The 15828-nt window shown below is 43.1% G+C and overlaps 1 protein-coding gene across 1 annotated transcript in view; it reads left to right on the top strand.

The window, feature by feature from the left end:
- Nucleotides 1–4276, top strand: part of LOC137331357 (collagen alpha-5(IV) chain-like) — a 195496-nt gene extending 191220 nt beyond the window's left edge. Inside the window, exons 51-52 of the mRNA XM_067995103.1 lie at nt 175–347; nt 4055–4276. Coding sequence (XP_067851204.1) covers nt 175–347; nt 4055–4130 — 249 coding nt within the window. The 3' untranslated portion in view covers nt 4131–4276. The remainder of the gene's footprint in view (nt 1–174; nt 348–4054) is intronic.
- Nucleotides 4277–15828: the final 11552 nt, after the last annotated feature.

The following is a 15828-nucleotide window of genomic DNA, read 5'->3' as shown; positions in this document are numbered from 1 at the left end:
GTGGAGCTAGCCATGCGGAGATGCAGGGCAGCAGCTTAGCTCTCTCTTCTATTTTCCAATTTACTGAAACAGCTGCCTCCTCTGCTGCATCCTATTCTGAAACTAATTTCTCTCATCTGTACTTTAGTGATTTTTTTTATACAAAAGTGTATTTTTTTTCTCCCTCCACCTCAGCACAGAAGCTCAGGAGCAGAGGGATCAGGCCAAGCATTGGCTTCACCCGGCTCATGTTTAGAAGAATTTCGTGTTGCTCCCTTTATTGAATGCCATGGGAGAGGAACATGCAACTATTATGTAAATGCATACAGTTTTTGGCTGGCGACATTGGATCCCTCAAAAATGTTCAGGTATAAACACTGCACCTCAGAAGGTTTTAGGGTGGTTACTATGTGTGAACATAATTTATTCTCTGCTCCTTGCATGTGTGAGATCCCAAATTTAAACATCATATTACTTTCCATGGATTTATCACTTCTGTAGGTGAATGGAGATTCTTTGCGAACCAGATTATAATGTGAACAAATGATAATGTGCTGGATATAGCAGCTGATTGACTCCCATTAAGAGACAGTAGACCAATTTCTTCAGTCCAATATTTTATATCTTGTATCACTATTTAAAATTAGAGGTACCATTTAATATTTTGTTCCACTCTTAGAACATTTTTTAAGAATCACTGAGGGTGAAATCCATTTTGGGTGGTGAGGCAGAACAGGCGATAGCAAATTGGCAACACGTCTTACCTCACACCTGATTTTCATTTCCATTGAAAAAGAAACTCGGGCGGAATTTTTTTTTTTTATTCGTTCACGGGATGTGGGCGTCGCTGGCGAGGCCAGCATTTATTGCCCATCCCTAATTGCCCTCGAGAAGGTGGTGGTGAGCTGCCTTCTTGAACCGCTGCAGTCCGTGTGGTGAAGGTTCTCCCACAGTGCTGTTAGGAAGGGAGTTCCAGGATTTTGACCCAGCGACAATGAAGGAACGGCGATATATTTCCAAGTCGGGATGGTGTGTGACTTGGAGGGGAACGTGCAGGTGGCGTTGTTCCCATGCGCCTGCTGCTCTTGTCCTTCTAGGTGGTAGAGGTCGCGGGTTTGGGAGGTGCTGTCGAAGAAGCCTTGGCGAGTTGCTGCAGTGCATCCTGTGGATGGTGCACACTGCAGCCACTGTGCGCCGGTGGTGAAGGGAGTGAATGTTTAGGGTGGTGGATGGGGTGCCAATCAAGCGGGCTGCTTTATCTTGGATGGTGTCGAGCTTCTTGAGTGTTGTTGGAGCTGCACTCATCCAGGCAAGTGTAAAATGGTGGCTGATTCGCTTTCGCCTGTTCTGTACGACCGCCCAAGATGGATTTCATCCCCATTACTTTTTATCGGCATGTTTTGGGTTTAAAACTGTAATATTTACAGTCCTACCAACAACTATGTTAAGAAAATCTGGGCTTTTTCCACAGTGGTTTCCAAACGTTTCTTTATAAGAGACCTCTTGAAAATATTGAAACACTTTGGGGACTCTATGCAAGTATTGACACTCATCCAGGGACTCCCTGTGCTAGCTTTTAAGAAACATTCAACTAAGTAAACATTCCTATCACTGCAGAAAATGTTTTTTTTACTCATGTACAGCAACAGAAATAATAGGCTACTAAGTAAATAAGTAGAAAAAATGTGGACTATAGAATTCTCATGACACTATGGATGCCTGGCCCCAAAATCTGATGACTCGGGGATCTCCTCAAGAACCCCAGTTTGAAAACCTATACTTGAACATAAAGAAATAAGAAATATTTATGGCAGAAAAAAAACTACATTGGGGCTGAAATTCGACTTCAATCAGGGCGCAAATCAGTCGGTAGAATGGAAAGGAAAATCAGGCTGGAGGTATAACAGGTAGCCGATCCACTACCACCCATTTTGCGCCCCTGTCAAAATCGAATTTCACTCCCATTAAGTTTTACGAAAATATCCATGAGTAACTGGTACTTATAAAATTTAATCTGGTTCTCACCTAGTCTGAAATAAGACTTACTGTTTAATTATTTTGGGATTGCTAGGATCAGTAAGTGTAGTTATATCAGATGCAAACCATCTCAAAACAATTGATTAACTGCACAAGGCTAAACATATTGTGATGCATTATTGTTTACAATAACAATCTGTTAATGAACTTCGATTCAGAGTAGACAAAGTCGCTGCAACAGTAATATTGGCGACAAACGCCTTAAGTTGGACCGTTGTGCTCCCCAATCCTCCAGTAGCAAATTTTCACGCCACAATTTGCTGGGAAAATAACTAGAATATGCCACAGCTAGCATAGCGTCAGATCAGGAGCCAATGGCGAAAGCAAAAACCCATTGCAATGTGATTTGACCCAGACCCGGAGGTGTTTAAAATAGATGTTTGGTGGTTGAACTGATGGGCTGGAACAAACACAAATTCAAATTATAGAGAGCTGATTCACCTTAAGGACTGTTTTCATTTCTGTCTGGTTAGTTCATTAGATGGAACAGTGACCGCCCCCTCCTGCACCCCCCCCAACACCCCACTTCCCCGCCCATGGAAGGCTACGAACTGGCAATCCGCTCGCACAGATATATTGGCCCAGATTTTGCTGCCAAAATAATGGTGAGGCTAATGGTGCTCACTGTTGTTTATGCACAAATGCTATAGCAACTTCAGGAGAGGGGCAGATGCGCAGTTAAACTCAAATATCCAAAAGTTGCTGTTCAAATTGCTCCGCTCCGCCATCAGCTTTGCATAAACAGCATTGCGCTGTCTGCCTCACCATTGAAATGCATTGACTGGCGTGAAGTTGCTGTATTTGCGTGATACATGCGAACTAAACTCGCCACAGAAAGTTAAGTTTGTTGGAGGCCAATCATCGCAGCCCCAGGACATCGCTGCAGGGCAGTGTCCTAGGCCCAACCATCTTCATCTGTTTCATCAATGACCTTCCCTCCATCATAAGGTCAGAAGTGGGGATGTTTGCTGATGACTGCACAGTGTTCAGTTCCATTTGCAACCCCTCAGATAATGAAGCAGTCCGTGCCTGCAAGCAGCAAGACCTGGACAACATCCAGGCTTGGGCTGATAAGTGGCAAGTAACATTCGCGCCACACAAGTGCCAGGCAATGACCATCTCCAACAAGAGAGAGTCCAATCACCTCCCCTTGACATTCAACGGCATTACCATCGTCAAATCCTCCACCATTAACATCCTGGGGTCACCATTGACCAGAAACTTAACTAGACCAGCCACATAAATATTATGGCTACAAGAGCAGGTCAGAGGCTGGGTATTCTGCAGCAAGTGACTCACCTCCTGACTCCTCAAAGTCTTTCCACCATCTACAAGGCACAAGGCAGGAGTGTGATGGAATACACCACCTTAAACATTCACTCCCTCCACCACTGGTGTATCGTGGCTGCAGCGTGTACCAGCTACAAGATGCACTGCAGCAACTCAGCAAGGCTTCTTCAACAGCACCTCCCAAACCCGCGACATCTATCGTCTAGAAGGACAAGGGCAGCAGGTGCATGGGAACACCACCACCTGCACGTTCCCCTCCAAGTCACACACCATCCTGACTTGGACATATATCAGCCGTTCCTTCGAGGTCACTGGAACAAAATCCTACTTGGTGCTGCCAGTGACACAGAGAACACATCCATTGCTTTAGACTGGCCACAGATAATTTTGCACTGAATGAGTATGCAGGAATAACAAGCAAGTAGTTACCTGTTATTGCCAAATTTCACTGTAGTATATACTGGGTAGGTTTGGCTTAAGGTACTGGCATGTATTAGAAGCCAATTCCACTGGAAGTGCTTTTGTAATATACCTAGGGTATTAAATGGATATCTTCATTACAGACCCTTTCTAGTACAGGTAGTCTAGACGGTGCTTTCCTCTAAAGGCGTGCAAACACTAGATTAATGTCTCTATTAACCGAGGAACTCTTCGTTTAAGTCATATCATGATTCTTAACCCATTTACTGAGCATAATTACAGTACTAATTCACTGAGTATAAAGGAATTCTTTATATTTATGCTGCAGGAAACCCAGACCACAAACACTAAAAGCAGGAGAATTACGATCCATAATCAGTCGCTGTCAAGTCTGTACAAAGTAAATGTGGACTCAAAAGGATAAAATGTTGCTGTTCCTAATTGTGTATTGAAATGTGTTAATATTGCAATGAAGATAATTGAATGTTATTATTCCACGGTGCTGATTGTACTGTAGCAAATATAACCAATAAACCTGACACTTCACTGATGTTAGTAACATTTATAAAAACATTCACATCAACAAAGTAATTAGTAGTCATTTAAAGTGGTGGTGCTGTTATCAAGCCTTTGCATTCGGAGCTTTGCAAAGCCTCTGCCACTTTCCTTCTTCAATGATAAATATTGTAAACATCTTATAATAAAGATGCTGTGTTGTGTCAAATTAGGTTCCTTATGTAAGGGAAGGACTCCACTGATCTCCACACCACAATAAAACTAGTGTAGGACTTTGATGGAGTTTCACATGCTATTCATTTTCAGTCATCTGATGATTACAACAAATCTTTTTCTGAATTTATGAGACCACAAGATATCTCTGAGCCATGAGTACAATGTAGAGATAGCATTTATTTAATAATGTGTACTTAATCTAGATATCTGACCCGAACACAATAGACTGAATTGAGGGCATTGACTTTATAGAACAGAGAGCATTTCATGCCAAGGTTACCTGTATATTATGGTAGTTATTCAGGGCATTATCTTATGTCTTTTATACACAGTAATGTGCACACTGAAGCTACATGTAGAAAATAGTATATCTTTTCTACAAAACATTGGAGATATTGGGGGTAATTTTAAATGTTATCACCGGGTCAAAAAAGGGTGATATCGAATCAGCCGCCCGTTTTACACCTAGGAACATAGGAACATAGGAACAGGAGTAGGCCATTCAGCCCCTCGAGCCCACTCCGCCATTTGATAAGATCATGGCTGATCTGTGATCTAACTCCATATACCTGCCTTTGGCCCATATCCCTTAATACCTTTGGTTGCCAAAAAGCTATCTATCTCAGATTTAAAATTAGCAATTGAGCTAGTATCAATTGCCGTTTGCAGAAGAGAGTTGCAAACTTCTACCACCCTTTGTGTGTAGAAGTGTTTTCTAATTTCACTCCTGAAAGGTCTGACTCTAATTTTTAGACTGTGCCCCCTAGTACTAGAATCCCCAACCAGCGGAAATAGTTTCTCTCTATCCACCCTATCTGTTCCCCTTAATACCTTAAAACTTCAATCAGATCACCCCTTAACCTTCGAAATTCCAGAGAATACAACCCCAATTTGTGTAATCTCTCCTCATAACTTAAGCCTTGAAGTCCGGGGATCATTCTAGTAAACCGACGCTGCACTCCCTCCAAGGCCAATACGTCCTTCCAAAGGTGCAGTGCCCAGAACTGCTCACCGTACTTCAGGTGCGGTCTAACCAGGGTTTTGTATAACTGCAGTATAACTTCTGCCCCCTTGTACTCTAGTCCTCTAGATATAAAGGCCAGCATTCCATTGGCCTTATTGATTATTTTCTGCACCTGTTCATGACACTTCAATGATCTATGTACCTGAACCCCTAAGTAAGTCCCTTTGGACATCCACTGTTTTTAACTTTTTACCATTTAGAAAGTACCCTGTTCTATCCTTTTTTGGTCCAAAGTGGATGACCTCGCATTTGCCTACATTGAATTCCATTTGCCACAGTTTTGCCCATTCACCTAATCTATCAATATCCCTTTGTAATTTTATGTTTTCATCTACACTGCTTACAATGTCACCAATCCTTGTGTCATCAGCAAACTTAGATATGAGACTTTCTATGCCTTCATCTAAGTTGTTAATAAATATTGTGAATAATTGAGGCCCCAAGACAGATCCCTGCGGAACTCCACTAGTCACATCCTGCCAATGTGAGTACCTACCTATTATCCCTACTCTCTGTCGCCTTTCGCTCACCCAATTTTCTTTTCCATTGACTTCAAAAAGATTGATTCAAATATATTGGCCTAACTTTTCCGATTGTAATACCAATTTTAAATGGATTCCCATAAACATTACAATTGGAAAGCGTAGGCTGTGGTTTCTCAGTACTTTTTGTTGGATCAAAAGATTTATGGTTAACTTGATACTAAATTCAAGGTATTTATGCGAGAATGCTGTAATGAAATTAATCTATTCTTTTATATACACTTTAACACATGCATAGTTCAGTTATTCAGACAAACATTACTGAAGAACACACTTGCTGGCGATTTTGTAAAAGTACAAATTTCAACTTGGGCCTAGATAGCAACTAATGATTACTAAGCATGTCTACCGTCAGCCTATATTTTACATAGTAATTATTATTTTACAAAATGTATTGTTGTGTTTCATGTCTCAGAAACCTTTATAAGTGTATAAATATACAAGACATAAATATATCTGCCATTTTAATCAACATATGGCATTGTATTGCCTTTTCCAGTTTTCAGATATTAATAACCTTTTGAATAATATTAGTCCAGTAGCACAGAATAAAGTGCACGTTACCAGCAATAAATTTTGCTCCAATTAGATTCTGTGGTTATGTCTGACTTATACAGCAATGAAGTAAATGCAGCTTTCTTAAAATACTCTGATGCCTACACCTTGACTCAGCACGCTTTACTCTTTATTTTTAGATTTAGCCTAGACTTACCGACATTACACAATCAATCATTAGTCCTATATCTCACCACCTGAATATCAACAAACTGAGATCATGTTTTATTTTATGGAAGGAGGTATGATTTTTTTTATGGTCATCAGGGTGAGGAATTTCAGTGCTGGGAATGCAAGGTTTTTTTTTCATTTCTTCCAACACTAAGCTCTCCTTGTTGAGATGTATCTTGGCCAATGCAGAATAAGCCTCCATTGCACTGCTCTAAAATATGCCTCAAACAAAATCCATTGTACAGCACCCACTACTGCACCAGTGAGATATTTTTATTTCTCACCCCTGTAGCCTGTATGAATGAGACTTTCAATTGGTGGTGAATTATATTAAGTAATGGCCAGTGGCCCTCAACCCATTTGAAACTGAATTGAGTGTACCCAAACTAGTTTCACTTGGAGCCCTGCGTTACATCCAAACCTAGGTTACGGAGAAGAAATCATTGTGTCACCCAGGACCTTGTGGATTATAGTTTAGGAACCAGTTGCATTGGAAACTGAGGCTAGAGTAACAAACCTGTGCCTGAATAGGAAGTTTTTTTTTAGAGACATGCCATTTTCTTGGAGACCTGAAAAGCTGAAATAATACTCTAACAAAATATACACCTTTATTAAAACAAGTTATATTTTGCATTTTTAATAGTGAGAAAATGGTAGGTCTGCCTTCATTTAAATGCAGACACACACTCGCATATATCACCAATACCACCCGTTTGCCATAGTCATTATATGGCAAACCTACTAATTGCTACACACCTCTGACCTTTACCGTGAACTGCCAGAAGAATGTTCAAAGTACACATAATTTTATGATCATGCACCTTGTTCGAATGCTTCTACTTATCATGTCCCATGTCAAGAATGCAATAAGAGTGTGCAACTGTGTATTAGTGTGAATGGGAGCTGCACCAGGACACTCCGTTTGTATCTGTCCAAAAGTTTATTTCATTGCCTTAAAATTGCAATTTTCTTAATAGTAATACTTGAGTTAAATTTATTATTTTTGAAGGTAGTCACCAATAATTTCCACGGGGGTTCTCCCAATCTCCCAGCAAAACTTCCGTGGAAGATTAACAGAAACCCTGGAGAAGCATGTAAATAACTACTCCATTGCTCCGGAGTATCTGCCAATCTTCTGTCGAAGCTATAGCAGGAGAGCGGGAACCCCCCACTTGTGGTGCAACAGCGCCTGTGTTATTCCCCTTCTATGTCGGATGCTGATGTCTATTGTCCCCTGATGGCACTCACTAAAGATTAATACCATCTGGCACCAACTAACAGCTAATAGTGCCAACCAGTTTCTCCCAGTTGATTTGATGTATGCTCAGCCAAGAATACAGAATCATTTTATTACCCTGTTGTTTAACACCCTTTGGCTGTAGGTCTCCAATGGATTCCTTCTCTTCCATACTCGATTAAGCCGTTAGCAAATTAAATATTTGACTATATTATGCTGAAATAAAAACCTACGATAGGGTACAAATTTTAATCTATAAACAGTAATTGCTATGGTGGATTGATGTCAATTTATTAACAGTCTGATGTTACGCTTTCCTCAAACAAGTCTCAATATTTGTATTTAAAACATTAATGTAATAGTTTTGTTGGAACACAAATTAGAGGTGTGTTCCACTAGTTTTTTTTTAACCTGAAAGCGGTTTTGAAGGTGTGATTTTAAGCAGTTTAAAATTCTTTTAAAAATATATTAAAAAAGGCAAACATGGTACCATAATCATCAACTATTCTTGGGCTAATATAGTATTAATGAAGTGATTGAAGAGCATTTTGAAATTGCTGAGGTATTATTGGGGTGTGGGTATTGCTGATAATTTCATATTCTCGTGTACAAGCTCCGACTTCTTGGAAAAGATGTTTTTATGCAACATTTTTGTAATAACCATGTGCTAAAAATTTGCAAGTAAAACTGAGTTGACAAAGCCAATCCAGTCCCTGATAGTTCTGTTCTCTACATCAAATAAAACTATTGTCATTAATTTCCACTGGGGTTCTCCCAGTCAGCCGCTGTAATTTTAGCAGAAGATCTATGGAAAACCCAGAGGATCTTCCACTGAAGTCACGGTGGACAATCGTGAGAACCCCTGCGGAAATTCAACTCCTATAGCTCAAAGAGTGACAGGACATGTGATACACTGATCCATAGGAACAGAAGTAGGCTATTCAGCCCCTCGAGCCTGTTCCGCCACTCAATGAGATCATAGCTGATCTTTGCCTAACTCCATCCACCCCCCTTGGCTCCAGATCCCTTAATACCCTTGGCTAACAAAAATCTATCAATCTCAGATTTAAAATTATTAATTGAGTGAGCATCTACTGCTTTTTGTGGGAGAGAGTTCTACACTTCTATAGCCCTTTGCGTGAAGAAGTGTTTCCTAACTTCACTCCTGAATGGCCTGGCTCTGATTTTAAGATTATGTTCCCTTGTCCTAGACTCCCCCACCAGCGGAAAAAGTTTCTCTCTATCTACCCTATCAATTCCTTTCAAAATCCTAAAAACCTCAATCAAGTCTCCCCTTAACCTTTTATATTACAGGGAATACAAGCCTAGTTTATGTAATCTTTCCTCATAATTTAACCCTTGGAGCCCTGATAACATTCTGGTGAATCTGTACTGCACTCCTTCCAAGGCCAATATATTCTTTCTAAGGTGCGGTGCCCAGAACTGTACACAGTATTCCAGAGGGCTTTGTGTAGCTGTAGCAAAACTTCCTCCCCATTATATTCTAGCCCTCTAGTTATAAAGGCTAACATTCCATTAGCCTTTTTGATTACTTTTTGTACCGAACTACTGCATTTTTGTGATCTGTGAAAATAGACCCCTAAATCTGTTTGGACCTCCACTGTTCCTAGCTTTCCACCATTTAAAAAATACTCGGATCTATCCTTTTTTGGTCCAAAATGATGACTTCACACTTACCTGTGTTGAAATCCATCTGCCACAGTTTTGCCCACTTACTTTATCAGTGTCTCTTTATAATTTTATGCTCCCATCTACACTACTTAGTATGCCGCCAATCTTTGTGTCATCGGTAAACTTAGATATATAGCTCTCTATTGTGTTATCTAAGTCATTAATAAATATAGTGAATAGTTGAAGCCCCAACACAGAACCTTGTGGGGCACCACTAGTCACTTCCTTCCAATTGAAGTACATACCCATCATCTCTACTGTCTGACTTCTACCGCCTAACCAATCTCCTAACCAGGTCAATAATTTGCCTTCACTTGAATGACCTTTAATTTTAACTAACAGTCTCTTGTGTGGAAACTTATCGAATGCCTTCTGGAAGTCCATATAAACTACATCCATAGACATTCCCCTATCTACTACTTTAGTTACTTCCTCAAGAAATTCAATTAGGTTTGTTAGACATGACCTGCCCTTTACAAATCCATGTTGGTTCTCTCTAATCAGCTCAAATCATCGGATTTAATGAATACCAAAGTCTGTTGCTTTATGTAAAGAGGTATGCAGTGCAGAACAATGGCAGGGTGAATTTCCTTGTTCTGCTCATCAGCCATAACGTCGGTGGAACCCCAGGTTCTTCTGCAACTCTTCCGCCAAAGTTATGACAGACAAGTGGGAGAACACCCGTGGAAATAGACCCATAGAGATTATGAAGGTTACGCACCGTGAAAAAAAGTGGGATTATAGGAGTTACATATATGGTGGGTACAGTGGGGTTATAGAAGCCATATGCATGCCGGAGAGCAATGGGATTATATAGACTCCACTGTGGTGACCAGTAGGATAAATGAGGCTACATTCACACTGGCAAATAGTGTGATAATAGAGGTTATGCATTTAGAAATTGGATGATTATATACACTGCTGAAGAGCAATGGGAGTATAGAAACTATGAACTAAGGACAGTGGGATTGTAGAGGTTGCATATTACAGAGAAGTAGGCTAATAGGAACTGATAATGCAGTCCCAGCACAGTATAGGCCCACTGCTTTTTAAGCACAGACTGTGCCTGCAATGAATTGATCTGTACTTGTGCTATAGTACAGGGTCAGCTCATTTAAATATTAGCACAGTGCTCCTGGTGTACAGTGCCTGATGTGGTTTAGAGCGCACAAGGCCACGGGCCTTGGGATATCCAGCGCCAACACTGTTCAAGGACTGCTGGACACCCTTAAAGATCTCGGGAGGGCAGAAGCCTTGGATTGAACAGAACCGATATGGGGTGAAAGGATATTCTAGAGTTTAGCTCAATTACCTTTGGGGATCAAGGAATATTTATACATAACTTTCCCTTCGGAGATTGAATAGGGTCAGTGATAGGGTAGGTGTGTGTGATCTGTAGAAGATGGACAAATGGCCTTACCTCATGCTTTTTATGTTCTTATTATTGATATCCTGGAGAGAGTACAAAAGGGTTTGGTTATCACATCAGCATACTGGAACACCCTTGCAGTGTTTAGCAATATCCAAGACAGTTGTCAGCGGTATTACCGGAAGCAATTCAAGTAGCTCTACCTCCTGTTTTTAGGTGTGATTCTGTTTGTTCCCACAACGGGAAGAAGAATGTCCCTACATCTGCCTAACAGCGATCAGGCACAGGACTTCCCTTGGGAACTAATGGGGGAAGCACTATGGAAGTTCAAAAACTTGCTGCATTGGTGCTCCAAGTGGAGATAGGGCTCACTGTAACTGATTGTCCTGGCCTTAAATGAGTTACAGCTACTGCCGTAAGGATCACTTAGAGGTCTTGCTGCCCGCCTGCCTTATCCCGGGTGCAGGACTTCCAACTAATTATTGGAAAGACCGAAGCCATTGTCTTTGGGCCCAGCCACAAACTCCATTCCCTAGCCACTGACTCCATCCCTCTCCCTGGCCACTGTCTGATGCTGAACCCAGACCGTTCGCAACCTAGGTGTCCTATTTGACTATGGGATGAGCTTCCGACCACATATCCGCTCCATCGCCAAGACCGTCTACTTCCACCTCTGTAACATCGCCCATCTCTGCCCCGCCTCAGCTCATCTGCTGCTAAAGCCCTCATCCATGCCTTTGTTACCTCTAGACAGGACTATTCCAATTTTCTGCTGGCTGGCCTCCCATCTTCCACACTCCATAAACTTGAGCTCATCCAAAACTCTGCTGCCCGTATCCGAACTCGTACCATGTCCCGTTCACCTATCAACCCTGAGCTCACTAACCTACATTGGCTCCCGGTCCATGAATGCCTCAATTTTAAAACTCTCATCCTTATTCTCAAATCCCTCCACAGCTTCGCCCCTCCCTATCTCTGTAACCTCCTCCAGCCCTACAACCCTCTGAGATCTCTGCGCTCCTCCAGTTCTTGCCTCTTGTGCATCCCCGATTTTAATCACTCCACCATTGGCGGCCGTGCCTTCAGCTGCCTAGGCCCTAAGCTCTGGAATTCCGTCTCTAAACCTCTCCACCTCTCTACCTCTTTCTCCTTCTTTAAGATTCTCCTTAAAACCTACCTCTTTGACCAAGCTTTTGGTCACCTATCTTAATATCTCCTTATGTGGCTCAGATAACACTCCTGTGGAGCGCCTTCGGTTAAAGGCACTATATAAATGCAAGTTGTTGTTGTTGTTAGGTTTGAACTTCCACAAACAAAAGGCAGAATGATAGGTCACTATCATTTCTTATTATTCGTTCATGGGATGTGGGCGTCGCTGGCGAGGCCGGCATTTATTGCCCATCCCTAATTGCCCTTGAGAAGGTGGTGGTGAGCCGCCTTCTTGAACCGCTGCAGTCCGTGTGGTGAAGGTTCTCTCAGTGCTGTTAGGAAGGGAGTTCCAGGATTTTGACCCAGCGATGATGAAGGAACGACGATATATTTACAAGTCGGGATGGTGTGTGACTTGGAAGGGAACGTGCAGGTGGTGTTGTTCCCATGTACCTGCTGCTCTTGTCCTTCTAGGTGGTAGAGGTCGTGGGATTGGGAGGTGCTGTCGTAGAAGCCTTGGCGAGTTGCTGCAGTGCATCCTGTGGATGGTACACACTGCGGTCACTGTGCGCCAGTGGTGAAGGGAGTGAATGTTTAGGGTGGTGGATGGGGTGCCAATCAAGCGGGTTGCTTTGTTCTGGATGGTGTCGAGCTTCTTGAATGTTGTTGGAGCTGCACTCATCCAAGCAAGTGGAGAATATTCCATCACACTCCTGACTTGTGCCTTTTAGATGGTGGAAAGACTTTAGGGAGTCAGGAGGTGCATCACTCGCCACAGAATACCCAGCCTCTGACCTGCTCTTGTAGCCACAGTATTTATATGGCTGGTCCAGTTAAGTTTCTGGTCAATGGTGACCCCCAGGATGTTGATGGTGGAGGATTCGGCGATAGTAATGCCGTTGAATGTCAAGGGGAGATGGTTAGACTCTCTCTTGTTGGAGATGGTCATTGCCTGGCACTTGTCCGGCGCGAATGCTACTTGCCACTTATCAGCCCAAGCCTGGATGTTGTCCAGGTCTTGCTGCGTGCGGGCTCGGACTGCTTCATTATTTGAGGGGTTGCGAATGGAACTGAACACTGTGCAATTGTCAGTGAACATCCCCATTTCTGAGCTTATGATGGCGGGAAGGTCATTGATGAAGCAGCTGAAGATTGTTGGGCCTAGGACACTGCCCTGAGGAACTCCTGCAGCAATGCCCCGGGGCTAAGATGATTGGCCTCCAACAGCCACTACCATCTTCCTTTGTGCTAGGTATGGCTCCAGCCACTCTCACCTCACCTCTGGAATTCAGCTCTTTCATCCATGTTTGGACCAAGTCTGTAATGAGGTCTGGAGCTGAGTGGTCCTGGCGGAACCCAAACTGAGCATCGGTGAGCAGGTTATTGGTGAGTAAGTGCCGCTTGATAGCACTGTCGATGACACCTTCCATCACTTTGCTGATGATTGAGAGTAGACTGATGGGGCGGTAATTGTCCGGATTAGATTTGTCTTGCTTTTTGTGGACAGGACATACCTGGGCAATTTTCCACATTGTCGGGTAGATGCCAGTGTTGTAGCTGTACTGGAACAGCTTGGCTAGAGGCGCAGCTAGTTCTGGAGCACAAGTCTTCAGCACTACAGCCGGGATGTTGTCGGGGCCCATAGCCTTTGCTGTATTCAGTGCACTCAGCCGTTTCATGATATCACGTGGAGTGAATCGAATTGGCTGAAGACTGGCTTCTGTGATGGTGGGGATATCGGGAGAGGCCGAGATGGATCATCCATTCGGCACTTCTGGCTGAAGATGGTTGCAAACAATTCAGCCTTGTCTTTTGCACTCACGTGCTGGACTCTGCCATCATTGAGGATAGGGATGTTTGCAGAGCCTCCTCCTCCATGTAGCTGTCTAATTGTCCACCACCATTCATGACTGGATGTGGCAGGACTGCTAAGCTTTGATCTGATCCGTTGGTTGTGGAATCGCTTAGCTCTGCGGATAGCATGTTGCTTCCGCTGTTTCGCATGTATGTAGTCCTGAGTTGTAGCTTCACCAGGTTGGCACCTCATTTTTAGGTACGCCTGGTGCTGCTCCTGGCATGCTCTTCTACACTCCTCATTGAACCAGGGTTGATCCCCTGGCTTGTTGGTAATGGTAGAGTGAGGAATATGCTGGGCCATGAGGTTACAGATTGTGCTGGAATATAATTCTGCTGCTGCTGATGGCCCACAGCGGTGGTAGTGCCACACAACACGTTGGATGGTGTCCTCAGTGCGAAGACGGAACTTCGTCTCCATGAGGACTGTGTGGTGGTCACTCCTACCAATACTGTCATGGACAGATGCATTTGTGACAGGTAGATTGGTGAGGACGAGGTCAAGTAAGTTTTTCCCTCGTGTTGGTTTGCTCACCACCTGCCGCAGGCCCAGTCTGGCAGCTATGTCCTTCAGGATTCGGCCAGCTCGGTCAGTAGTGGTGCTACTAAGCCACTCTTGGTGATGGACATTGAAGTCCCCTACCCAGAGTATATTCTGTGCCCTTGCTACCTTCAGTGCTTCCTCCAAGTGGTGTTCAACATGGAGGAGGACTGATTCATCAGCTGAGGGAGTGCGGTAGGTGGTAATCAACAGGAGGTTTCCTTGCGCATGTTTGACCTGATGCCATGAGATTTCATGGGGTCCAGAGTCAATGTTGAGGACTTCCAGGGCCACTCCCTCCTGACTGTGTATCACTGTACCGTCACCTCTGGTGGGTCTGTCCTGCCGGTGGGACAGGACTTACCCAGGGATGGTGATAGAAGAGTCTGGGACGTTGGCTGAAAGGTATGATTCTGTGAGTATGGCTATGTCAGGCTGTTGCTTGACTAGTCTGTGGGACAACTCTCCCAATTTTGGCACAAGTCCCCAGATGTTAGTGAGGAGGACTTTGCTGGGTCGACTGGGCTTGGTTCGCCTTTGTCGTGTCCGGTGCCTAGTGATCCAATGCCAGGTGGAGGGTTGCATACAGCAGAAACATTTCTACCAAGATAAACAAATGAAAAAGGCTACTCATCTTATCTAGTTATAGTCCAGCAATTTTATTTTAAATTCACAAGCTTTCGGAGGCTACCTCCTTCCTCAGGTGAAGGAGGTAGCCTCGGAAAGCTTGTGAATTTAAAATAAAATTGCTGGACTATAACTTGGTGTTGTAAAATTGTTTACAATTGTCAACCCCAGTCCATCACCTGCATCTCCACATCATCTTATCTAGCTCATCCTTCCACAGAAACCTATGATCCTCCACCCGTAACAACATGTCTCCTAAATGAATGTTTGTCTCCACTACCCTTTCCAGAAGATTACTGTAAGTATTGATCATTGTTTGTACAAAGTGCTGACTGACATTAGTCCTGGATTTTGTGAAGCTTCATACTGGTGTTTTGAACAGACTTTTTGGATTGATACAGAATGGTAACGTGCAGCAAATGAGCTCTTGCCTTAAAATAGCGATCCGCTTTAAGGACTCATAACTGCTACGATACTACTTTCGACATAATCTTGCAAGGGGGCCGTCATCCAAACACACCACCCCAATGCAGGAATGAAGTAAACTTTAACCTGTCTTTATCTGAATGCGATTTAATTGTGCGCTGGATTTGGTGTGAATAATTACAA

This window comes from Heptranchias perlo, chromosome 13 (genome assembly GCF_035084215.1).
Source record: "Heptranchias perlo isolate sHepPer1 chromosome 13, sHepPer1.hap1, whole genome shotgun sequence".
Classification (NCBI taxonomy): Eukaryota; Metazoa; Chordata; class Chondrichthyes; order Hexanchiformes; family Hexanchidae; genus Heptranchias; species Heptranchias perlo.
The sequence above is the reverse complement of the archived record's forward strand: the minus strand, read 5'-3'. Positions and strand labels throughout refer to the sequence as shown.